The sequence below is a fragment of the Bombina bombina genome, chromosome 1, assembly GCF_027579735.1.
Source record: "Bombina bombina isolate aBomBom1 chromosome 1, aBomBom1.pri, whole genome shotgun sequence".
Classification (NCBI taxonomy): domain Eukaryota; kingdom Metazoa; phylum Chordata; class Amphibia; order Anura; family Bombinatoridae; genus Bombina; species Bombina bombina.
The window spans coordinates 1,017,712,261-1,017,740,180 of NC_069499.1; the positions used below are offsets into that span (position 1 = coordinate 1,017,712,261).

The following is a 27,920-nucleotide window of genomic DNA, read 5'->3' on the forward strand; positions in this document are numbered from 1 at the left end:
ACAGATATGTGAAATAAAACATAAAGTAGCTTCTGTAATGAATATTATAAATAAAACATCAATCATCTGACAATGGGCATCATAGGGGTGTGGGAATAAAATGTCATAAACAAAAAAATATCAGTGCAAATATGTTCAGAAAATGAGAGTTGCTTATTATTGTGAATGTGAGCTGAACATTATCTTTAAATTGTGGTTCCTGGGCATCAAAATGCCACAAATGGGTGTTTATGACTAGATATAAGAAATATAATTTCTGGGGGTTGTTTGCCCCACTTTCCCATCCTCTCTGGATGCCTTGGATCCAACATAACCATATTTCTGTATTAATATAAAATTCATAGCTGAATCACAATATCTCCATCTGGAAGAGATCATTAATCAATGTGCTCATTGTGCGCCAATTTTATCTTTTTAAAAGCAGGGAAATTAAATTATCTGAAGTCTAGAAAATATTTACTATTTTGCAGCATATTCTCGATACAGCATTGTACAATTTCACATTTGTCATTCAGGATCTGCCTATTACTACACACTGCATGCTTCATTCTTCTAAATCACTTTCTCTATTGCGAGACAGGAAAATAGTAGAGAATTACGATCTGCTTGTTGTACGTCATAAGATGTAAGGTTTGTAGACTTCAGGTCATTCTTTTTAATAGAAAAATGTTTTAAACAATCGTGGTTAAATGAATGATAAAGGACAGTAAGCTTTCTGTGCCCATTTAACAAAGTGGATTGCGCATCTCTCTATCTCATTCTCTACATTTTTTTACTCCCTTTAATCTATTTCTCTCTTTGATTTATGATACACTATAGAGTTCTATTAGACTTGAAAGCTGGCACTTATATTGAACTCACTCAGTCAATAAAGATATCTTTTTTTTCACATCTGTATATTTTTTTGAAAACACTAGAATCTTTTTTTTGTATTCTGTATGCCTCTTATCTATCTTTTTTACTGTCACTATAAACCTAATTTCCTTTCCCCCTAACTCTTGTCTCTCTGCCTTTGTTCCTTTTTCATCCTCTCTCCTAAGCTTCCTCTATCATTCTGTTCTCTCACAGTTTATTCAAGCATTCTCTTTTCTACTTATTTTTTTATATATCTTCCTGTCTATTTTTCTTTCATTTACTGTCTCTTTGTGCCTTTTCTTTTTTCATGTTTATAACATATTCAACACACTATCAAAATAACTTTTCTTTCTCTATTCTTCTCTTCCCCTCTCGTCTCTCATTCACTGCTCTTTTACTTTTTCTTTTGCTCTCTTGTGTTTTCTTCCTGACCCTGATTCTTCTCCTGTTCTCTCTTATGTTTTTTTTTCCACACTCTCTCACTCTCTTCCTTTCTCCCCTGGTAACTCAGAATAACTTGATAAATATGTATCAGCCTTCTCACCAACGCTTCTATTCGGAGAGATATTGAGGGAATTAATGGAAGAAATTTTTTAGCACAAACCACGCGTTTCTTTGCTTACAATCAGAGCCGATTCAGAAGCTTCAGCTGCATTTATTCGCTGCCCGAATTATATTTGTTGTCAAGGAAACCAGGCTTTAAAAAACCATGATTGCTTATGCTGTGTTTGTGGCGTTCACACAGCGTGCAGACATCTTTATTACTGGGCCTTAAATATATGTCATGGGTTATGTGCGGCCGATGCGACAAGAGGATTAGTGACACTGTGTTTCAGTGTCAAAATCAAAAATGAATTATCTTTTTTTATGTCTCAAACCCTGCGCTGTCTGCATTAAAGTTTATTTTGTGTTTTATCATCTGTCACACACAGAATGGGTCCTAAACAATGTTTGTAGTTTCCTTATGCATCCAAAAAAGATTGATGAGTATTTTTTTTCTTGCTTTATTCTGTTATTATAAACATTTGTGCTTTAAGCATATAATACTCTAGACATTAAAAGTGTCCTGTGATTCTTTATGTAGTGCAATGTAACACATTCCTTCTACACAGGCTCTCTAAGTGGAAAATCTGTGGATTTCGCAATGCTGTGTCTTACAGGTTGTTTAGTTATATGCACCTGTTTGTGGCTTTGACACCATTTTGCCCCAATCATTTTAAGTTACTATACTGCCATTTTGTTAGTAGGCCAGGCAAGTTCAATTGCTAAAGAGCTATCTCTGTTATTGACATCCTAGCTGTCAGCTTTGTAGGATTTACACATTTCTAAGTCTTTGAAATAACTGTGCTGCCTCTAGCTAATCACAGATAAAGTGATTTACATAATTTTAGAGCTATTTGAAGCTATTGCACATGCTAAGTAACACAGAATATAGCCCTTATCTGATTGGGCACCGTTTCCAAGTCTCCGATTTCATGCTGCAGCAATCTGACTTTAATTATGGGTCTGTGAAGGAATGGTTTTAGTGTCATCCACTTTAAGGACATTTTTTTTAATACTACAATGTATTGAAAGGACCGTCAATATTAGGGCAACAAAAGGGGTATAGTGGGAATGAGGTTGGGGTGAGGAAGCAATACTTACAACAGAATGCAAATTTAGGAAGAGAATGAAAAAAAAAGAATTGAGGGAAATAGAAAATAAATTAGAAATTGCTAAGAAAAAAAGGTACCGGAAAGCAATGGGCAAGCTTTAAGCAGAAATAGAAATTAAATACTTAAAGTAACAAAAAGAAAAAAAACATATAGACACAGAGCAGAAGGAAAATCAGAGGTGGAATCTCATTTTATGAAAGATAAATGATTTTCCAGTTACACAAAGAAACTAAAAGTAAAGTTATTTAACCCTATCTTTTATGGTCATGAAACTATTATTCTACAAAAAGTATTATATAATAAGTTCACTTTTCCTTTAAACAAACACACAAAATATTTATCAGTCTACCTATGTTATGATCATCGTGTCACTTATTTCTGTTTGAGGGTTTGCTTATATATACATATAATTAAATAACTGTGCCATGATGTTATAATGGTTTGTTCTAATGGACGGTACATTTTATTTAATAATATTATGTAATCATATTATTCAGTATCTGTTTTTTAAATACCAGTAAAAACACATAAACAGAACCAGGGAAGATATTTAAGGATAAGAGAAGGGTATAAAACAGAGGGTCTGCAGCATAAGAATTCAGAGCTGTGAAATTTTGCCCTGAAACATTGTAACTCTAAACTGTGCTGTGATAGAACTCCCGCACCCCCTCCCGCCACCTCCTGTTTGATAATACTCTCTGTTTTCCCCTCGGCTGCTTTGAAGTAGGATGGAAATTAGCTGTTAGTGCTCACGGTGTCTCTATTGGGAGATTAGGCGCTATTAGGATGCTGGATCCTTTAAAGGCAAATAGACCTCTGATCAAAGCTGCGTTCCCAATTAACTGGTCATTACCTGTCTATTCTCATATAGAGACTCCAGCTGTAAGGAAACACAGAGGCGGATTTTACTCTTCCTCTTGGCAGTCACACTTAACCCAGATGGGGCCAGAATGGCTCATAATACTTTCATTTGTTCAAGGGAAAGGGATTGAGAAATAATTTGGGGTTAATACGATTTCTTTCTTTCTTTTTCTCTCTCTCTCTCTCTCTCTCTCTCTCTCTCTCTCTCTCTCTCTCTTTATCTCTCTTTCTCTCTCTTTCTTTGTTTCTCTCTCTCTTTTTCTATCTCTCCCTCTCTCTCTCTCTTTATCTCTCTTTCTCTCTTTCTTTCTTTGTTTCTCTCTCTCTTTTTCTCTCTCTTTTTTCTCTCTCTCCCTCTCTCTCTCTCTTTATCTCTCTTTCTCTCTTTCTTTCTTTGTTTCTCTCTCTCTTTTTCTCTCTCTTTTTCCTTCTCTCTCTCTCTTTCTCTCTCACTCTCTGCTGCTCTTTCTCTGCTACTCTCTCTCTTTCTCTGTTACTCTCTCTCTTTCTCTGTTACTCTCTCTCTCTTTCTCTGTTACTCTCTCTCTTTCTTCTCTCTCTCTCTCTTTCTCTCTCTCTCTCTCTCTCTTTCTCTCTATCTCTTTCTCTCTCTTTCTCTGTCTGTGTGTGTGTGTATATATATATATATATATATATATATATATATATATATATATATATATACCGTGTATATATAACTACATTCAAAATAAATTATTTTAAAGTTTTTAACCTGGTGTCAATTTATCAGTAATTTGCAAAAATACTTAAAACCATTAGTGGATATGTTTATCTTATCTCCCATAATTGTGGCCAATTAGGGCTAGTTTTTTCACTACTCTAAGCAATCAATGCCTAGTATGTAGCTAGTTAAGGTAATACAGCATTTCAAAGGAAACCAGGGTTAAAAAATAAATAAATGATGGTCTTTCATGGCAAATGCACAATTTTTAAACAAAAGCAAGGTATTTTACACCAACCCCTAGGAAAATAAGTCATTAATGTATTAATGGTTAATTTTCATAATACAAATATCATAGTGTTTCATGTCCCTCTGGAATGTAACATATTCTAGGTGTGCTACTGTTTAATGGTTTGGGGGGGAAAGCAAATTAATAAATTACTTTTAGAGAATGCCAGTCTGTAAGTTGCACGTAAAGCTGGATGAATAAATTAGAATTAGGCACAAGTGCATACAGTGTATATAAATAAACCAACTGAGGGCTTGTTTCCATTGAGCCGCAATTGGGTTTTTGCAAAACGAAAAATATACTTTCAGAAACAATTCTGCTTATCGACAGCTTCCGATAGCATGTTATATAGAATTACCAGCAGCTGGGGTGCCGAAAATAATAATAATAATAAGTCCCATAGAACATTTTAAGCAGCCGTAAAGCCCTAAATTACACCAGGTTTCTACTGAAAGCAAAATAGTTCAAACACTGTTGGAGGCTGTCGATCAATTGAAAAAAATTACGCCAAGCTCAACTAGGTGTAAAAGAGGAAAAATGTGCTTTTTGAGGCCTAGTTCCCATTGAAATATTAATGTTTGCAAACAATGCAAGTGTTTCACTTTAAAAATAGATTGTTATATGTAATATTTAGTGCTGCCCATGTATAGGAATAGTTGCAGTTGTGTTCTTATGTAAATATCAATATGTATTTACATATACAAATATAATAAAGCACATATCTCAAGAATTCCAACTAGACCTATGCCTAGGGCAGCACTAAATATTACATATATCAATAAATTGTAAAATATAATAAAACAAAAAAAGTTTCTTCATTAAATAAAAAAAATTCAATTCATTTTATGTTTAATGAATTAAACAAATCTTTGTTTCTCTGTAGAAGTGTCGTGGTACCAGGGGTACCCTCTTACCTGCCATGGTGTTCACGGGTGTCTGTGCGGCTGCACGCAAATTCGTGGGTGTCTGTGCTGGAGTGCACGCTCAAACTCACGGGTGTCTGTGTGGGTGCCAGTGTGCGCACACATACGCGGCTGACGTGCACAACATGATCCCGGCTCTTGACAGACAAGGGACTGTTATGTGGCTATACCCTTGTCTCCCATAGGTGCTCAGGTAACTGCTGCACCTGCATTACCTGAGCAACGAGAGAGTTCCTGGCCCTTGCAGGGTTTAAAGACTAGGCAGCCCTCTCACTCATTGCTGAGTTATTCTGCAGGCTGATTCACAGAGACTAAGCACTTATCCTGTTTCCTTTACTTTGTATTCTGGATTTCCCTGGCTTTTAACCGTTGACTTGTTTTTGACGTTGCTTCTTTGCTGCCTGCCCTGACCTTGGATACTCCTGACTTTGATCTTCTTCAACCCTTGCCTGTTGTGAGGCCTTGGACTTTGTTTATTTATTGTTCTCTGCCACTGTGTTCCGTTCCTGCTTTGGGAAGTTTCTCTTCCTGCTACAAGAAGTGATCCCAGAAAAGGAGACCGAATTATCAAATATAATAGATTTGCGGCCAATCGACCGCCAGCAGGGAGGTGTCAATCAACCCGATCATACTCAATTGGGTTGAATTGTGGTGATCTCTGTCCCCCTCATCAGAGCAGGCTGACAGGGTTATGGAGCAGCGGTCTTTAGATAAATGGGCCTCAAGAGCGCAGACGTTAAACATAAATATTATAGTGTAAGGTCTGGTTGCCATAGCAACAAACTTGTTATGGTGCGATTTTCAAGGAATCCGACGTCGGATGGAATCATTAACACGTTACCTTACACATACACAAAAAGAATGACTGCACGCACTGTGCAAAATATTTAAATGGAAACCTGGTACTAAAATTAAGCCGTAAATCATTTAATGCTGTTGGCCGCTTCGGTAGCTTAAGGCTCCATTCTTACCGTCTTAATGAAAATGAGCCCTGAATTGAGGAAACGTTTGGGAACATACAGAAAAACAGGATTAAAGTGAACATTTGTGGAGCTAATACATGCTAAGTCATGTTAAGATGTCCAGCTCTAGTCAATGAGGGTCATTAACTTGGGGGTTTAAGAAACCACTTTCTTAAGCAAAGAAATAAAGTAATATTGAGAGGGGGAAATTATTGGAGAAAAAGGTAGCTAAAGGGGAAATGACAGGAGAGAAAGAAGTCTAGTAAAGAGTGAGTAAAAGAAAAGTAAAGCTAGGAGTAATAAAAGTTATTGAATGAGTTAGATTTGCAGGGCACATTATGCAGGAGTAATAAAGAATGAGCAGCCACAATTGCAGGCACTCCTAACTAGAGATGACATCGGATTGGTCAGTCTGGGCATTTCTTTGGGTGTCTGGGATATTTCACTCATTATATGTCTACTCCCTCACTAGGCTCTCCCTGAGGGGCAGACAGCATCATGGGACACAGCTAAGGAAGATGAGAACCGCAACAAGAACCGCTACGGGAACATCATCTCCTGTAAGTTTGAATTCTGCAGGGGAAAAAGACAAATTATTTTTATTGTTTATTTATAAAGCTCCAACAGTTTATGCAGCGCTATACAAAGGTACTTTAAAATCATAAGGGTACAATACAATAAAATACACGAGACAATATGTAAGACTATACAATGTACATTACTACACTTACATTGACAAACATAAACCATTTAATGCACTTTAATGCAATGTGAGCTACAGTTAAAGAGGCTCTCAAGCTTACACACATATGACAGCAGGAGAGGGGAAACAACTACATTATTATTAGAATTGTTTTATTTGAGGATATGTGATAGCTGGAGGAGGGGTAGAATACAAAACACTTATGCAGTGTTATGGTACACTTTACCTTGTAGTGAGGTGAAGTAAGACTTGCACTTGACCTCAATTAAAAGGGGAAGTTATATAAATGCCTAAGCAGTAGGGTGGGGAGGGAGCGCTTGCAGAGATTTGCAGTTAAGTTGCAGGAAAGTTGGGAGTCTTTATTGCTTGCAGTGAAGTTTAATGTCTGAGTTTGCTGTTTTGAGAAGAAATGAAAAATATGTGAAGAAGATGTGAAGGGTGTTAAGGAGAGCTGGAGTAACTGGAGACAGAGGAGAGAGGAGGGGAATCTGATAAGACAGCAGAGTAAGAAAAGGAGAGAGTTTGTAAAGTGGCCCAAACAAATGTGGAAAGCATGTTCACACATTTATTGATTGCAGACAGGAATCAGTGAGGTGACCTTGCAAGAAAGGTGGGTGTCTTGTACTGAAGTTTAATGTCTGTATATACAGTATATATATATATATATATATATATATATATATATATATATATATATATATATATATATATATATATATATAACACACAGAGAAAACCCAGCACTCACTTACAATCTCTCAGCTAAGATTTAAAAGCAAAAATGGATAGGTTAGTCACCGCATCTGGCCAAATGGGACAAGCCCAGGTACCTCGTCAAGGTCCTTTCCAATACCTGGGACCCTAAAACAGCCACACAATGCAAGCTTTCAAATCCAAACAATCTGGGAACAAGGGAAGGGTGCACAGGAATATGTAATCACCCTAGACATATACAAAACACGGAAGGGAACTGCACTCTCATACCGGACCGGGTACACATCCCATGACCCTGCAACATGCTCAGCCCTGGGTGCCACTGGCACTCACAGGAAGCTGTGCTGTCCCCAGAGCCACAGGCAGTTAACCCCAGACAGGTCTGGGTGCAAGATCCATAGGGAAAATTACAAAACAAATTAATACAACACACAGAGAAAACCCAGCACTCACTTGCAAGCTCTCAGCTAAGATTTAAAAGCAAAAATGGAAAGGTTAGTTACCGCATCTGACCAAATGGGACAAGCCCAGGTACCTCGTCAAGGTCCTTTCCAATACCTGGGACCCTAAAACAGCCACACAATGCAAGCTTTCAAATCCAAACAATCTGGGAACAAGGGAAGGGTGCACAGGCATACACATCCCATGACCCTGCAACATGCTCAGCCCTGGGTGCCACTGGCACTCACAGGAAGCTGTGCTGTCCCCAGAGCCACAGGCAGTTAACCCCAGACAGGTCAGGTATGTGTATATATGTGTATATATATATATATATATATATATATATATATATATATATATATATATATATATATATATATATATAGTTATTAAAATGGCACTTCATATGAGAAGTTTGTAGATTATTCTATAAATATAAAGCACTTTTTATAGTATAAAAAAATGATGTATACTGTATGAAATTAAATTAATAGTATGTGGGAATCAAAAAATGATCTATAATGCTGGAAGTATATATGCTGTGGTAAATGGCACAGATCAGTAATAATAATAAAGAAAATGAATAACATTTATTTTCCCCTACTGGCCTTCTGTATTTAACCTTCATGGCACCACCCCATTTCTTCGTCTTTCTCCTTTGGTCACACCTTACCCTTATATACTTTGTCCTCCTTATTTTCATTCTGCTTATATATTTTCTTTGCCTCTCTTTCTTCACACTCTCACTGTTTTCATGTCTGTTATATGCTCATTTTAAAGCTTTCATTACTTTTTCTGTTAGCTCTAGTTCCTATAACCCGCTCCCATACAAGGGACTCTGACATTGTCATTGACTTTGCCAATGGTGACAGGTATCATTGCCTCTGAATCTCATCACAAAGTTGGATATTGACTGTTCCCTGTCACTTTGCCTCTGACCTTGCTGTGTCCCCAGTGTGACACCTCTCTGTCTCTTCCCCAGATGATCATTCGCGAGTCCGTTTACAGCAGATAGAAGGGGATCCTCACTCTGATTATATAAATGCCAACTATGTGGATGTAAGTCATGTGAATTCTTGCACTAAAATGTGCCAATATTTCAACTATTTGCTTACTTTCTGTGTAACTGTTTTTTTAGGGTTATCATCGACCTCGTCACTATATTGCCACACAAGGTAAGGAGCCTTTTTTTACTCAACAATGTTCCAATAACATGAGTTTGAAATGTGACACAAACAACAGGGAGCTATGGTACATAATGTCTTACGCACTAAAAGTGATACAGTGACATAACTGAAGTCACGTATTGGTCATAGAATATCTCTCTCCCATTATAGGATTATTCAGTAGCACAGACAGATGGGGGCAATGTAACATGGTCTTTGTTCCTCAGTACAGTCTGACATTGTCCCCTATATTAAGTCTTCAATGCCTCATGACTCTTTATTTCCTTATTTATAAAGGGAAGTGTTTTAGTATCTCTATGTCCTGTATATTTTTATAGCATTTCATAAAAACAGAAAGTAAGATTTAGAGAGAGTTATGTGGTTTTGAAACTCTTTAGTGAACTGGTATCACTAGGGGCTGAGAGGGGTTTTAGCCTTGGGGTGCAAAGAAAGAATGTTCATTACAGCATTCATAATTATTACCCGAGAGCAACAGTTACAAGTAAATGTGCCTACATTCCTCATTAAAGGTGAGATTACAATTGGAGCACTAAATATCGCTTTCAAGAAAGCAATATTAGCGCTTCACTGAGTAATACCAGTGCACGCTATCGTGTACGATCGGGTTGATAGACACCCCTGCTAGCAGCTGTGAATCTGCAAATCCGCATATGTTGTCAGCATTCAACGATGTTTGGTGGACATGATCTGCTGCAGCAGATCATGTCCGCCAGACATTCATAAATCAGCCCCATAGAATTCTTTCAATGTTATGAAGATATATTTGTCACCTCTGTTGTATATTGGTATATATAACTAACAAAATCAGTTCCACCTAATTCAAAAAGAGAAGGTCAGGCTTTATTTGTGACCATTGGATGACATTGCATGCTCTCCATATGATAACAGTCTCCAGGAAAAGTCAAGTCCTACTTCAGTTCATTTTTACCTGCACTTATATTTTTCTCAGGTCCCATGCAAGAAACAGTTAAAGATTTCTGGAGGATGATCTGGCAGGAAAACTCCATCAGCGTGGTCATGGTGACAAATCTGGTAGAGGTTGGACGAGTAAGTAAGACACACTGTGGGCAGCCACACCATATGTTCATTGTAATTCAAGAGTGAATAACAACAGCAACCCATTAGAATTTACTGTGCAAAAACATTATTCAATCTGGGTTTTTTGGATTGTATTTCTATGGCCTTTGTATCCATTTCAAATGCGGCAATAATTCAATACAATAGAACAGTTTTTTTCTTACACTAGCAATGGGTAAAAAAAACTGTAAGACATTGATTTTTCATGTTTTTTTTCTGTGGGTTTCTTCTCAAAAGCATAGAAGAAGAACATACATGTGCAGTGCTAAGGAAAAAATAACAGCTAATTTATTCATCTGAATGTAGATTTTTTTAAATGAGGCAAGACTCCCAGCCAGGGAACCTGTCTACACACATCAGAGGACAGCAAGGTGGCAGTCAGTGTTTGTATTTAACATTGCAGTGCCACCCTTCCACCTGGCACTGTACAACCAACAGGTTGTCCAGGAAAGTTTGCCACCTCTGTGCTGATTTATTAGTACATTGGAATGACCTTTAATTTGAAAACCTCAAAAACCCTGTTAAAAGTACTTTGCACAGCTCCTCTAGAACTGGCTCCCACTTCTCTCATTTTATTTACTCCGGTTCTAACACCATGTCAAGATGTACAGGCTTAATAAAAATAAAAACAAACTCAAATTAAGTTGTTTCCAGAGGTAACTTTGGAGGATATTCAATTAAGTTTTTTATTGACCAAGAAAACAAAAACTTGTAATACATGTAAAAAATCAAAATTTAAATTAATTAACATGACTTACATTACTCAAAAAAATAGCAAGATGGTTCCTAGATGGGAATCTATGCTCTAGGTGTAGTTCTGATCAGGCGGATCTCTTACATTGTTTTTGGTGGTGCCCGAAAATACGTCAGTTTTGGCTGAAAATTAATTTCTGGCTTAATAAATCCCTAGACTCGCAGATTATGTTAAAACCTCAACATATCACTGTCGTTGTCAAACCAGACAAAAAGTTTAAGAATATCCCGCTAATGGACGCATCTTGATTCTAGAAAAATGGAAGTCCAGATCAGCTCAGAGTATTACAGAGTTTATTAAACGAATAGAGACAAAGATAGAGCAACATAATGTGCCAAGTTTTAACGAAAAACAAAAAAAATACATTTTTTTGCTAAATGGATTAGGGTTATTCAATCAATGCCACTACAAGTACAAAGACAATTGGTCTATCCTTTTTGTCAATCCATATTTTTTTCAATTAAACATTCTCAATGGTAATTTTCCAACAACATGGTCTAACTAGCTTGATGCAACAAGCATGATAGCAAAGAACAGAGGTGCCACCATGGCCTAGTACCACCAAAACAAATGAAAAATGGTGCAGGATTTCAAATTATACTCACAAAGGTGTAGCACCCAGAGGTGCTAGTGGGGCAGACTGGAACTTCACAGTGGTTCAGCTCACTGTATGCAACCAGCAATGATGTCCGGTCAAAGATACCTTGAGTGAGCACTCCTATGACCTGTATAGATACAAAGAGCAAATAACCATAGCCCAGTAACGTTGGAACAAGGGCAATAATGAAATAGATTGATTGCACTTACAGGAAGGGATGCACCTCCAGGTGCAATAACAGCAGGCTGGGACTTCGCAGCCGCCCAGCTGACTGAAAACACCAGCAAGCAGAAGGCAGCAGAAAACTTGTCCTAAAGAGGCCAAAAAAAAAAAACAATTGTGTATTAATGTTATACACCACAGAGACCAATGAATAGTGAAAGAGCAAGTGTATAATAAAAATATTCTTTATTGAAAAGCGACGCATTTCTCAGCCTTCAAATGGCTGTTTCCTCAGGCTATGGTCATAGATCCAACATTACTGGGCAAAGGTTGTTTGCTCTTTGTATCTATACAGGTCATAGGAGTGCTCTCTCAAGGTATCTTTGACCGGACATCATTGCTGGTTGCATACAGTGAGCTGGACCACTGTGAAGTTCCAGTCTGCCCCACTAGCAACGCTGGGTGCTACACCTTTGTGAGTATAATTTGACATCTTGTACCATTTTTCATTTGTTTTGGTGGTACTAGGCCATGGTGGCGCCTCTGTTCTTTTTCTGCAGATCACGATACATCAGGATTTGACCGTCCTTTGACAGAGTGCTGCCTCAATTTGGATTTATTTGGATTTGTTTGTTCTGTTGGCGTATGGTTTTTATATATATATTTTATCTATTTTTTTATTTTTAGTACTGTAGTTATTAATGTTTTTATGTTGAGTGTTAGGAAGCGCCCCCTTTGGGTTTGTGTGTACTTTTGTGAACCCAATCGCTTATCCAACAAGCATGATAGGGTGGGTCTCCCTTTCCCCTTTTTTTCCCCCTCTTCTTCCCCCCATTACCCCCTCTAGTTTCTAATCACTGACTTAATCCTTGTAATAGTATTAGTTTTTATTTATTACAGTACAATTGTTTGAATTGAATGAATACTTATTGTGACTATGTGCTTTTAAGCCTGTGCTACTCAATGTTTATTTGGATTATATTATTGCCATGATCTTCGTCCTTTCTTGTTTTTCTTTCCCTTTATGTAATATAACACTGCAAGAAAAATGTATTAAAAAGAAGTTAAAAAAAAAACAGACTCAAATTAAGCCCATTACTATTTTATGATTTTGTCCTTTTGCTACATATAGGTAAAGTGTGTCAGATATTGGCCAGATGACACAGAGGTGTATGGAGATATCAAGGTATCTCTGATAGAGACAGAGCCACTTGCAGAATATGTGATCCGCACATTCACTGTGCAGAAGGTAAGTGCCTCGGATTACACCAAGGGATAGCTAAAATAGCAAGTATGTAGATGAGCCGGTGCATAGATAAGCTTTGGGAAATAATATGTAGACATTTTTTTCTCCCCCTATTATCATTAACTTGTAAAGTCCCTCTTCTGTTTCATATTTGATAAACCCCCTCTCAAACACCACCAAGATGTGATGTCTTGCAAAAAACTGTTGTAATCTCTCTGTGCTGCTCATTCACAATTTAATCACATTTTAATCTACTAATTATATACACATAAAAGCATAACACTAGTGTCTACAGGTAGACAAAACTGTTAGAGTGGGCTTTGGTTGATAGTTTTGCTGAGATTTTGCATAAAGGCTTAATGGTTCCTTTTCCTCTGTTTGACAGAACTAATGCAAAAAGTGTCAAAAGAATTCAGTTAAAGTGCTGTTCAGCATTTTCAGGCAAGGCTCTACTGATTTCATTTCCTATCTTGTATAAAGCAGTATTTCTGAATTCCCATTTTCAGGACACCTAAACAGACCAGATTTTCATGATATCTTAAGAGCACAGGTAAAATAATCAGCTGATGGTTGAGAGCAGGTTAATAACTATGGTTACTAATCTGCTGATTATTTCACCAGTGCTCTAGTTTAAATATCATGAAAAACTAGTCTGTTAGGTGTCATGAGAACTGGTATAGAGAATCAGATACAATAATATTGAAATTTAAAGAAACAAATAAAGGTTGTTGTATCAAGTTTTAAAGAAGAAAGTCTTACTAATACTCACCTAGATTATGAGTTTTGCGTTACAGCTCATAACACTGAAAATATGGCATTTTCAGCGTTAAAACAGCACCGCAGCTATTACAAGTCCTAAACTACCCATTGCCCCTAAAGGGGCATTTGTATGGGCATTGCCCTTAAAAGGGCATTGAAACCAGTTCATAATGGCACAAGTATGTTCTAGCATTCTTTACTATAATAAATAGATTAAGAGTAAAATAATGCTTTTTTTCATTCATAAACTCCTAAATTAAGGTTCAGCTAGATTACGAGTTTTGCGTTATGAGTGAAAAAGCATAGTTATGGCCCATAACGATGCTTTTTCCCTAACGCCGCTATTACAAGTCTTGTCAGAATAGGTGCACAGCACACCTTTTTGGCCGTCACGCAACGTTAGTACAGCACTTTAAGAAAAGTCCCTTTTCAATGGGATTCCCATAGCGCCGGTATTACGAGTTTTGCGGTGAGGCTAAAAAGTGAGCGTTACACCCTAAAACGACAAGATCCGTACCATCATCTAAAGTCAGTAGTTATGAGTTTTACGCTACAAAGCTGTAACATAAAACTCATAACTAAACTGTTACAAAGTACACTAAACACCCATAAACTACCTATCAACCCCTAAACCGAGGCTGTCCCGCATCGCAAACACTATAATAAATGTATTAACCCCTAATCTGCCGCTCCCGACATCGCCGCAACTAAAAAAATGTATTAAACCCTATTTTGCCGATCCCCAACATTGTCACCACTATACAAAAGTTATTAAGCCCTAAACCGCCGCCCTACCGCATTGCAAACACTATTTAAATATTATTAAACCCTAATCTGCTGTCCGCCCACATCGCCCCCACTATACTAAAGTTATTAAGCCGTAAACCGCAAGCCACTATAATAAACCTATTAACCCCTAAACCAAAAACCCCCACAACGAAATATACTAAATACAACTATTAACCCCTAAACCGAAAGCCCCCCACATCGCAATAAAACAAATTTTAACTAGTAACCCCTAAACCTAATGCCACCCTAACTTTATATTAAAATTACAATTTCCCTATCTTAATTAAATTAAAACTTACCTGTCAAATTAAAAAAACTAAGTTTAAACTAACAATTAAACTAATATAACTATTAAATTAGAATTAAACTAACACTACTCTAAAAATTACAAACTATCTAATTACAAAAAAAATACTAAATTACAAAAAATAAAAAAACAAAATTATCAAAAATAAAAAAGAATTTTACCTAATCTAATATCCCTATCAAAATAAAAAAGCCCACCCAAAATAAAAAAAAAATAACCTACAATAAACTACCTTGGCCCTTAAAAGGGCCTTTTGTGGGGCATTGCCCCTAAAGATATTAGCTCTTTTACCTGTAAAAAAACACAAAGACCCCCCAACAGTAAAACCCACCACCCAACCAACCCCCTAAAATAAAAAACCTAATTCTAAAAAAACCTAAGCTACCCATTGCCCTGAAAAGGGCATTTGTATAAGCATTGCCCTTAAAACGTCATTTAGCTCTTTTACTGCCCAGACCCTAAACTAAAAAATAAAAACTACCCAATAGAGCCTTAAAAAAAGCCTAACACTAACCCCCTGCCGATCCACTTACAGTTTTTGAAGTCCCGCTTGAACGATCTTCATCTCGGCGAAGTCTTCATCCAGGCTGCCTCTTCAATCTTCATCCCAGCAGCGACGTCTTGATCCAAGCGGCGAAGTCTTCATCCAGGCGGCCTCTTTAATCTTCATCCAGGCGGCATCTTCTATCTTGATTTGAATCAGCCAATAGGAATTAGGGCTGCTAAAATTCTATTGGCTATTCAAATCAGCCAATAGGATTTAAGCAGCTCTCATTCTATTGGCTAATTCTTTCGAGCTGCTGGAAAGTTGTTTAAAATTGCATGTTCTATCTAATCCATTTAAGTTTAATTTTGACTTTACAGTCCCTTTAAATAAAGTAGAACTGCATTATCCAAAACCACATAATAATAAGAAAATGCAATAGCACTTACTCTAAATTTTAAATAAGCAAGCCTCCTGAATCATGTGACAGCCATCAGACAATCACGGTGTATACATGGTGAATTATTGCACATGCTTAGTGTGCATATAAAAGGATTGGATGCAGTTTGATAATGGAATTATAATGGAATGTCTCTTCAAACTACATGCTTTATCTGAATAATAAAAGTATAATTTTAACATTTGTTCCTTTAATTGTACTGTAGACATGACATAACCCAAGAGTACTACCCATTCACAAATCTCCATATTCAGCATTGCACCAGCAGCTCTTGTGAGCTGCTGGTGCAATGCCGCCCCCTGCAGATTCGCAGCCAATCGGCCGCCAGAAGGGGGGTTTCAATCAACCTGATCGTACTCAATCGGGTTGAATTGCGGCGATGTCTGTCCGCCTGCTCAGAGCAGGCAGACAGGTTATGGAGCAGCGGTCTTTAGATCACTGCTTCATAACTGGTGCAGGCTCGCCAGAAACATGGGCTCTCAAGCTCCATCCAGAGCTTGATAAATGGGCCCCATTATGTGGAATAATGAAGCCCTAGTATCTGCTTAGGTAGTTTGGCACTGTCATGTGGCAACATTAAAGCCCAGTGAGAAGCCAAGAAAAAGAGTGTGGTAATTACAGTATCCAGCTACTGAATGGGTCTTGTAGAATAACTGAGAGCCAGTGAGGGTGTCTGGTAGATGGGTAAGGGGGCATACAAAAGACAGCCAGAAGGGGAGGGAGATGGGCAGCTAATAATAGACAACATGAAGATGTTGAGTGAAAAAGACAGACAACTAGTGTGAGCTATGGAAGAATAGGCTGGCAATAAAAGGGACTGGGAATGTGGAATAAAGCAGGCAGTGAGATGCAAGGGGTAGAAGGAGGAGCAAACTAGAGCAAATACTGAGGCACACACAGCAATGAAAGGGAATGATTCATAGTGATCACTTTATAGTGGGTGAGCAGTAGTGGTGCACTTGGGTGCACTGTACATTAGGTGCCCACCTTAGCATTGGGGTTAGGTACATGAGCTTAAGGTGCCATACCACATTTCTGTTCATGAATGCATAAAATAACTGTCACTGCTTCTTAGATGGGCACAACACATTAAAACAACATTACCCCTAAATTGTTAATTGCATAAGTATATTATTTTTGTTAATGTTATATTTTACATGAAATAATTGCACTGTGCTGTACAGTAGGTTTAGCTTTTCTTATTATTAACAAAATTATAAAAGATAGGGTATATTTTAAACATTTTTCTTGAAAGTTTTTCATTTTCCTCCACTTTATTTGAATTACCACTAAAGGCTTGATGTAATGAAGTTTCTAAAGCTGGTCATTAATTTAAAAAAAAAAAAAAATTAACAATCAACAAAATTTTATCATGCATTTTATACACTAAATACTTTAGGTTTTAGAGAGAAAGCATTAATTTACAACAATAGTCAAACCTAGTGGAACAAATGAATCTATAAAATCACAGAACCAACTATTAGGAAACAGTCTGTAGTTCCTGTAGCTAAAGTGGCACTGCACAGCTGTGTGTTTATTCTTTTTTTTCTGTCATAACAAACATGTATATGTAGATAGATAGACAGATAGATATATAGATAGTGGATAGATAGATAGATAGATAGAGGTATAGATAGATAAATGGTAGATAGATAGACAGACAGACAGACAGACAGACAGACAGATAGATAGATAGATAGATAGATAGATAGATAGACAGATAGACATATAGATAGATAGATAGATAGATAGATAGATAGATAGATAGATAGATAGATAGATAGATAGGGATAAACAGACAGACTGAAAGACAGACAGATATTTAGATATGTCTTTATATATCATATGGCAGGCAGGGCCAGCAGGTAGTTGCCTATTAGGCACATGGGCAGTAGGGACACCTGTACTCTGCTAATAAAATGCTTACATTTCATTGCTAGATTAATTCTTAATACAGAGTATCAAATAAAGGAAGTCTAGGGTGCCTGACTCATAGCGTTTAATCTCATGGACTATAATGTGTTGCCAGTCTATATTCCTCCTCTCTGTATCACATTAAGGAATTTTAGTTCTTGATCACAGCTCAGTTTGAGACAGAAGAACTGTAAATATCAGAATCCCTGGCATAATCTTGAGATGATCCATTAAGATAGAGGTCAGTTATGGAGTATCATCATTATTTCCTCCCTTTTCATCCTGTATCGATTCTTTAGCCTACAAGTGGTGAAGTTCCCTACTATATACCTTAAAAATTGATCCTATAGATAAAAATTGTTTTACCTTTTTCACAGCATTCCCCTGTCACTTTCACTTGCGTATATGTTCAGGAAATCAGCTAGCCAATTTTCTCCTTATTTTTTTCTGTATTAATATTTGAGACAACATTGCTTGTATTACAAATCAGGGTTATCCCAGGTGCGGGTTGACTGTTTCTGGGGGAAAGTGTTTTTTTGCATGTTTTAAATGTGTTTCACAATTTAAATTTTCAGCTGTAAAGGAAAGTTTGACCATTAACACTACCGAGATACTGTTGAAAATTAGAACCCATCAACAGTTGCTTATGACAAACCCTAAAAGCAAATGATAATTTTTTTAACTTCTATAGATATGACTAAGAGCCGATCACACCCTTCTATTGCAGTAGTTTGGCAAGTTCAAAATGATAATCTAACAGCTTTGTAAACTGCAGGATGGTGCTATTTTTTATTGGCAGACGTTTTATCAAATAAAAGCCTGTCAAATTCAATTAGCACTACCAATCAGTCAGCTCTAGTAAGTCATTTACATGGTGCTGTTTTCAGCTTTACATTATTAGCGTTTGTAAAAGACAATTTAGTTTTTTTTTTTTATAAAAAAATATTTTACTTAAGAATCCTTAAAAATAAGTTGTAAATATTGTGAAGGCATTATAATTTTCAAGCATGAGAAAGGTGTTTGTGTTTCTGAAAAGCTTCTGCAGTGCTGTTTTCTCCATAAAGTATTTGCTTGCTAAAATGTCACAAAACCCAACATTTTTATTTTTTTATTTAGATAGAGCATTCGATTTAAAACAACTTTCAAATTAACTTATATTATCAAATGTGCTTATTTCTCCCATGTCCCCCCAGTGTATTTATTCCCCCCCCCCCCCGGATTTCTCTCACTTCCCCTCGGTGTATTTATTATCCCCATGGATCTTTCTCACAACCCCCCCCCTCCCCCGGCCACACTCACCAAGGACCAGCTCAGTGCAAGAACATACAAGGCTCAGACTGAACAGTAGAGTGCCCTCCAATAATATTGGCACCCTTGGTAAATATGAGAAAAAAAGGCTGTGAAAAATTGTCTTTGAGAAAGCTGTTTAGGCGAAACATGTCAGGGTGTTAGGGTACTGGTCAGGAGCCCTGGAGCTCCTGTGTTTTTGTTTGCCTTAGGTTAATTTCGCCAATGTAGTCTACTTATTTGTCACAATGGTAGAGGGCTGACTTAGCAATTGCAAGGCTGTTCAGCTGTTCAACTTGCAGTGTGCATATCAGTTTCGTATAAATAGCGGACTTAACTTATAACTTACTGACTGTAACCATTACTCAATACATACTTATTGTACCTATGTTTATAGAGTTGTTATTAACCATTGGAGGTATGCTAAATACATGATAAATGTACCTGCTCAAACAGAGAGTAATATTTTGGTTAAACCACTTGTGATATTAGAACTCGACAGTTTATCAGAGTCCCTTTATGTATTCAAACTTTTATGATTGCAAATAGTATAATATCATACAAGGGCTCAAAAACTCTCTTAACATATTGACTTGCTCTGATTAAACCAGCTTAAAAACTGCCAGTTGCATCAACACATTTGTTTGGTCACCACCACGGCGCAAGCTCATTAATTCAGCAGTCACTATACTGAATTAACCCTTATGTTAATTAGCTTCTGGAATATTAGTACAAGCATATTATTTTTTATATGCTAATTTAACCTGATGTTATAGAGGTGATATTTACCACTCAATATATGCTATTTCTTGTACAAACATAAGGTATTAACTTGGTTAAACTATTAGTGATAATTCCACTTGATAATTTAACAGAAATTTCTGTATTTGCTCTTAGTCACAAGATCTTATATACTCAATTATCACATAAGGGCTTAAACCATTCAAACATAGTGTCTTGCTTTGAGCAACCTACCACAACACCCTCAGGTGTACCAATAGATTCAGAAGGTCATCTTTAGGGCATCAGCTGATTTTTTGAGCAACCTTTATTCAGAATTAACTCCTATGATTTCTGTACTAGTTCATCATAGTGGCACTATGGACAGTTACTAACAGTTTTTTGTCCACAAGACTCGAGCTTCTCATGTTGCAGATTCATCACACAAGTGTGTAATCCACGAGCATGCCCCAAACAAATAATAAGTACAAGATCATCTGAAAGGTCTTTGACAACTCCACATTACAATACCTCCACTAAGTAACTACTATATATTATCGCTAATTGATAAGAGCACACTACTAGCATTGCTACTACTCTCCATGATCAACATACTATATACATCCGTGGAATAAACCTAAGAGTGATTTTAATTATTCTTTCTTATTTTAACTTTTGTATTTTGTGTGTAATAAAAGTTATGTTTTAACCAACACAATCCCTCAGCAATACATTTTGCTGTCAAGTCCTCCAGATAGGAATCAAGTTATTAGTAAGTGTGTGGCGTTAAAGCATCAATCAAAATTGAATATTCAACCCTCTGAGTGCTGTATATGTAGTCTTTTTTAAAGAATAGGTTTCTTGACCTATCTTTAATTTTTCTTGTTAGATGTTCATTTAATATATGTTTAATAGAGTCCATGATGCCATGTAGCCTAACATAATGTCCAGGTGCTCTGGCAGAAAAAACACCCCAAAACATTAAAGAGCCACTACCATATTTAACCATGGGCATGAGGTACTTTTCCATATGGCTACCTCTCTGTGTGCATCAAATCCACCTCTGATGTTAATTGCCAAAAGGCTCTATTTTGGTTTCATCTGACCATAGAACCCGATCCCATTTTAAGTCCCTGTAGTGTCTAGCAAACTGAAGACGCTTGAATTTGTTTTTGGATGAGAGTAGAGGCTTTTTTCTTCTGTTATGTGTGATCAGTCCACGGGTCATCATTACTTCTGGGATATAACTCCTCCCCAACAGGAAATGCAAGAGGATTCACCCAGCAGAGCTGCATATAGCTCCTCCCCTCTACGTCAGTCCCAGTCATTCTCTTGCACCCAACGACTAGATAGGATGTGTGAGAGGACTATGGTGATTATACTTAGTTTTTATGACTTCAATCAAAAGTTTGTTATTTTAAAATAGCACCGGAGCGTGTTATTACTTCTCTGGCAGAGTTTGAGGAAGAATCTGTCAGAGTTTTTTACTATGATTTTAACCGGAGTAGTTAAGATCATATTGCTGTTCTCGGCCATCTGAGGGAGGTAAAGGCTTCAGATCAGGGGACAGCGGGCAGATGAATCTGCATTGAGGTATGTAGCAGTTTTTATTTTCTGAATGGAATTGATGAGAAAATCCTGCCATACCGTTAATATGACATGTATGTATACACTTCAGTATTCTGGGGATGGTATTTCACTGGAACTACTCTGTTAAAGGTCACTATTCCTTTTTAATAACTATTTATCATGTTAAACGTTTTTGCTGGAATGTAGAATCGTTTACATTGCTGAGGTACTGTGTGAATAAATATTTGGGCATTATTTTCCACTTGGCAGTTTTTTTGCTTTATTTGTGACAGTTTCGTTTCTCTTCACTGCTGTGTGGGAGAGGGAGGGGCCGTTTTGGCGCTCTTTGCTACGCATCAAAAAATACCAGTCAGTTACTTTTATTTTTCCTGCATGATCCGGTTCATCTCTGATAGATCTCAGGGGTCTTCAAACTTCTTTGAAGGGAGGTAAATTCTCTCAGCAGAGCTGTGAGAATTCTTATAGTGACTGTGAATAAAAACGTTGCTTTGTATTTTTTATGTCAAATTTAATTATTGTTATTTTACTAATGGGAACAAACCTTTGCTAAAAGTTTTGTTGTTTTAAAGTTTGATGCTATAACTGTTTTTCAGTTCACTATTTCAACTGTCATTTAATCGTTAGTACCTCTTTGAGGCACAGTACGTTTTTTGCTAAAAAAGATTATAACCAAGTTGTAAGTTTTTTGCTAGTGTGTTAAACATGTCTGACTCAGAGGAAGATATCTGTGTCATTTGTTCCAATGCCAAGGTGGAGCCCAATAGAAATTTATGTACTAACTGTATTGATGCTACTTTAAATAAAAGTCAATCTGTACAATGTGAACAAATTTCACCAAACAGCGAGGGGAGAGTTATGCCGACTAACTCGCCTCACGCGGCAGTACCTGCATCTCCCGCCCGGGAGGTGCGTGATATTTTGGCGCCTAGTACATCTGGGCGGCCATTACAGATAACATTACAAGATATGGCTACTGTTATGACTGAAGTTTTGTCTAAATTACCAGAACTAAGAGGCAAGCGTGATCACTCTGGGGTGAGAACAGAGTGCGCTGACAATGCTAGGGCCATGTCTGATACTGCGTCACAGCTCGCAGAGCATGAGGACGGAGAGCTTCATTCTGTGGGTGACGGTTCTGATCCAAACAGATTGGACTCAGATATTTCAAATTTTAAATTTAAATTGGAGAACCTCCGTGTATTACTAGGGGAGGTCTTAGCAGCTCTCAACGATTGTAACACCGTTGCAATACCAGAGAAACTGTGTAGGTTGGATAAATACTTTGCGGTACCGGCGAGTACTGACGTTTTTCCTATACCTAAGAGACTAACTGAAATTGTTACTAAGGAGTGGGATAGACCCGGTGTGCCGTTCTCACCCCCTCCAATATTTAGAAAGATGTTTCCAATAGACGCCACCACTCGGGACTTATGGCAAACGGTCCCCAAGGTGGAGGGAGCAGTTTCTACTTTAGCTAAGCGTACCACTATCCCGGTGGAGGATAGCTGTGCTTTCTCAGATCCAATGGATAAAAAATTAGAGGGTTACCTTAAGAAAATGTTTGTTCAACAAGGTTTTATATTACAACCCCTTGCATGTATCGCGCCGATTACGGCTGCGGCAGCATTTTGGATTGAGTCACTTGAAGAGAACCTTAGTTCATCTACGCTAGACGACATTACGGACAGGCTTAGAGTCCTTAAACTAGCTAATTCCTTCATTTCGGAGGCCGTAGTACATTTAACCAAACTTACGGCTAAGAACTCAGGATTCGCCATACAGGCACGTAGGGCGCTGTGGCTAAAATCCTGGTCAGCTGATGTTACTTCTAAGTCCAAATTACTTAATATACCTTTCAAGGGGCAGTCTTTATTTGGGCCCGGTTTGAAAGAGATTATCGCTGACATTACAGGAGGTAAGGGCCACGCCCTACCTCAAGACAAAGCCAAAGCTAAGGCTAGACAGTCTAATTTTCGTCCCTTTCGGAACTTTAAAACAGGAGCAGCATCAACCTCCACTGCACCAAAACAGGAAGGAGCTGTTGCTCGTTACAGGCAAGGCTGGAAGCCTAACCAGTCCTGGAACAAGAGCAAGCAGGCCAGGAAACCTGCTGCTGCCCCAAAGACAGCATGAACCGAGAGCCCCCGATCCGGGACCGGATCTAGTGGGGGGCAGACTCTCTCTCTTCGCCCAGGCCTGGGCAAGAGATGTTCAGGATCCCTGGGCTCTAGAGATCATATCGCAGGGATACCTTCTAGACTTCAAATTATCTCCCCCAAGAGGGAGATTTCATCTGTCAAGGTTGTCAACAAACCAGATAAAGAAAGAAGCGTTTCTACGCTGCGTACAAGATCTGTTATTAATGGGAGTGATCCATCCGGTTCCGCGGTCGGAACAAGGACAAGGGTTCTACTCAAACCTGTTTGTGGTTCCCAAAAAAGAGGGAACTTTCAGGCCAATCTTAGATTTAAAGACTCTAAACAAATTCCTAAGAGTTCCATCGTTCAAAATGGAAACTATTCGGACAATCTTACCCATGATCCAAGAGGGTCAGTACATGACCACAGTGGATTTAAAGGATGCTTACCTTCACATACCGATCCACAAAGATCATCACCGGTATCTAAGGTTTGCCTTCTTAGACAGGCACTACCAGTTTGTAGCTCTTCCATTCGGATTGGCTACGGCTCCAAGAATCTTCACAAAGGTTCTGGGTGCCCTTCTAGCGGTACTAAGGCCGCGAGGGATTTCGGTAGCTCCGTACCTAGACGACATTCTAATTCAAGCTTCAAGCTTTCAAACTGCCAAGTCTCATACAGAGTTAGTTCTGGCATTTCTAAGGTCGCATGGATGGAAAGTGAACGAAAAGAAGAGTTCTCTCTTTCCTCTCACAAGAGTTCCATTCTTGGGGACTCTTATAGATTCTGTAGAAATGAAGATTTACCTGACAGAAGACAGGTTAACAAAGCTTCAAAATGCATGCCGCGTCCTTCATTCCATTCAACACCCGTCAGTAGCTCAATGCATGGAGGTGATCGGCTTAATGGTAGCGGCAATGGACATAGTACCTTTTGCACGCCTACACCTCAGACCGCTGCAATTATGCATGCTAAGTCAGTGGAATGGGGATTACTCAGATTTGTCCCCTACTCTGAATCTGAATCAAGAGACCAGAAATTCTCTTCTATGGTGGCTTTATCGGCCACACCTGTCCAGGGGGATGCCATTCAGCAGGCCAGACTGGACAATTGTAACAACAGACGCCAGCCTACTAGGTTGGGGCGCTGTCTGGAATTCTCTGAAGGCTCAGGGACTATGGAATCAGGAGGAGAGTCTCCTTCCAATAAACATTCTGGAATTGAGAGCAGTTCTCAATGCCCTTCTGGCTTGGCCCCAGTTAACAACTCGGGGGTTCATCAGGTTTCAGTCGGACAACATCACGACTGTAGCTTACATCAACCATCAGGGAGGGACAAGAAGCTCCCTAGCAATGATGGAAGTATCAAAGATAATTCGCTGGGCAGAGTCTCACTCTTGCCACCTGTCAGCAATCCACATCCCGGGAGTGGAGAACTGGGAGGCGGATTTCTTGAGTCGCCAGACTTTTCATCCGGGGGAGTGGGAACTTCATCCGGAGGTCTTTGCCCAAATACTTCGACGTTGGGGCAAACCAGAGATAGATCTCATGGCGTCTCGCCAGAACGCCAAACTTCCTCGCTACGGGTCCAGATCCAGGGATCCGGGAGCAGTTCTGATAGATGCTTTGACAGCACCTTGGAACTTCAGGATGGCTTATGTGTTTCCACCCTTCCCGCTGCTTCCTCGATTGATTGCCAAAATCAAACAGGAGAGAGCATCAGTAATTCTAATAGCACCTGCATGGCCACGCAGGACTTGGTATGCAGATCTAGTGGACATGTCATCCTGTCCGCCTTGGTCTCTACCTCTAAGACAGGACCTTCTGATACAGGGTCCATTCAAACATCAAAATCTAACTTCTCTGAAGCTGACTGCTTGGAAATTGAACGCTTGATTCTATCAAAACGTGGTTTTTCTGAGTCGGTTATTGATACCCTAATTCAGGCTAGGAAGCCTGTTACCAGAAGGATTTACCATAAAATATGGCGGAAATACCTATACTGGTGCGAATCCAAAGGTTACTCCTGGAGTAAGGTTAGGATCGCTAGGATACTGTCTTTTCTACAAGAAGGTTTAGAAAAGGGTTTATCAGCTAGTTCATTAAAGGGACAGATTTCAGCTCTGTCCATCTTGTTACACAGACGTCTGTCAGAAAATCCAGACGTCCAGTCCTTTTGTCAGGCTTTAGCTAGGATCAAGCCTGTGTTTAAAGCTGTTGCTCCACCATGGAGTTTAAACTTAGTTCTTAACGTTTTACAGGGTGTTCCGTTTGAACCCCTTCATTCCATTGATATAAAAATGTTATCTTGGAAAGTTCTGTTTTTAATGGCTATTTCCTCGGCTCGAAGAGTCTCTGAGTTATCAGCCTTACATTGTGATTCCCCTTATCTGATTTTTCACTCAGACAAGGTAGTTCTGCGTACTAAACCTGGGTTCTTACCTAAGGTAGTCACTAACAGGAACATCAATCAAGAGATTGTTGTCCCATCCTTGTGTCCAAATCCTTCTTCAAAGAAGGAACGTCTTTTACACAATCTGGATGTAGTTCGTGCCCTCAAGTTCTACTTGCAGGCAACTAAAGATTTTCGCCAAACTTCTTCCTTGTTTGTCGTTTACTCTGGACAGAGGAGAGGTCAAAAAGCTTCTGCTACCTCTCTCTCTTTTTGGCTTCGTAGCATAATACGTTTAGCCTATGAGACTGCTGGACAGCAGCCTCCTGAAAGAATTACAGCTCACTCCACTAGAGCTGTGGCTTCCACTTGGGCCTTTAAGAATGAGGCCTCTGTTGAACAGATTTGCAAGGCTGCAACTTGGTCTTCACTTCATACTTTTTCCAAATTTTACAAATTTGACACTTTTGCTTCTTCGGAGGCTATTTTTGGGAGAAAGGTTCTTCAGGCAGTGGTTCCTTCTGTATAATGAGCCTGCCTTTTCCCTCCCGTCATCCGTGTACTTTTGCTTTGGTATTGGTATCCCAGAAGTAATGATGACCCGTGGACTGATCACACATAACAGAAGAAAACATAATTTATGCTTACCTGATAAATTCCTTTCTTCTGTTGTGTGATCAGTCCACGGCCCGCCCTGTTTTTAAGGCAGGTAAATATCTTTTAAATTATACTCCAGTCACCACTTCACCCTTGGTTACTCCTTTCTCGTTGATTCTTGGTCGAATGACTGGGACTGACGTAGAGGGGAGGAGCTATATGCAGCTCTGCTGGGTGAATCCTCTTGCATTTCCTGTTGGGGAGGAGTTATATCCCAGAAGTAATGATGACCCGTGGACTGATCACACAACAGAAGAAAGGAATTTATCAGGTAAGCATAAATTATGTTTTTCTTGAAACCCTTCCTGGTGATGTAGGTGATATTGGATTGCAGTTTTTGAGACTTTCTGACCCTAAGACGCAACTAAGTTCTGCAATTCTCCAGCTGTAATCCTTGAAAATATTTGGGCCACTTGAACCATCCTACCACCAGGGACCTACCACCTTTTCCTACTTTTACCTATCTCCTTGCTCTCTGTATAGCACTGGGCATGTATAATAGCCACTGCCTTGCATATTAATAGCAGCTGGCACCATTTAGCTTTGGGCATGCTACAGCAATGAATGAGGCTGCATATATTGCATAGCACCCCTATTGAACCACCACTGCAAGTACCACAATCTAGACACTACTCTTTAATATCTGTTTCTCCAACTCTGGGATTTTTTTTCTTTTCTTTTTTTGTTTCTATGCACTTTTCCATTACCTGGGATCTCCCCTCCCCCCTATTCTTGCATGTTTCCCTCTCATCCTTTCCTCCTATTAACAATAAAATGTCATGGTATAATTTATAGCTTATTGCAACAGATATGCTTCTCAACATTTCAAATGCTCTTCCCTCCCACCCTCCCTGCAACCTCTCCCCTCTTATTTTTACTCTCTTATATAATCATCCCCTAATTGCTATCAGCTGTTCTGACAGCTAATGTCAGTACATGAAGATAATTGACAGTCCTGTTCACTCTCACGCTACATGCCTCTGATTTGCAAGCTTTCCATCTTCTCACACCTTTTTGCAAATACCAACTTCAACTTTTCTCTTTTCTTCAATGCTCATCTTCCATGCATCTTCAATAATTGTTTAAACTGACCTTTCCTCTGACTATTCTTATCAGTTTCCCTCACCTTTTGTTTTCCATTTCCTCCTTTAGGTTGTAAGCTTGAGAGCCTTTCAACCTATAGCAAATTTGTATAAAAGTGAATCTACAACAACATCAATTTATTATGTAGCTTATTAATATAACTAAACAAGTTAGGGGACTTATTTTCCCACATAAATCTTTACCATACAGTGTTTTCATTACAGCAAGGAAC

At 38.5% G+C, this 27,920-nt stretch overlaps 1 protein-coding gene across 1 annotated transcript in view; it reads left to right on the forward strand.

The window, feature by feature from the left end:
* Positions 1-27,920, forward strand: part of PTPRT (protein tyrosine phosphatase receptor type T) — a 415,529-nt gene that overhangs the window by 275,811 nt on the left and 111,798 nt on the right. The window contains 5 exon segments of the mRNA XM_053716292.1: positions 6,700-6,787; positions 9,068-9,144; positions 9,224-9,260; positions 10,222-10,319; positions 12,996-13,112. Coding sequence (XP_053572267.1) covers positions 6,700-6,787; positions 9,068-9,144; positions 9,224-9,260; positions 10,222-10,319; positions 12,996-13,112 — 417 coding nt within the window.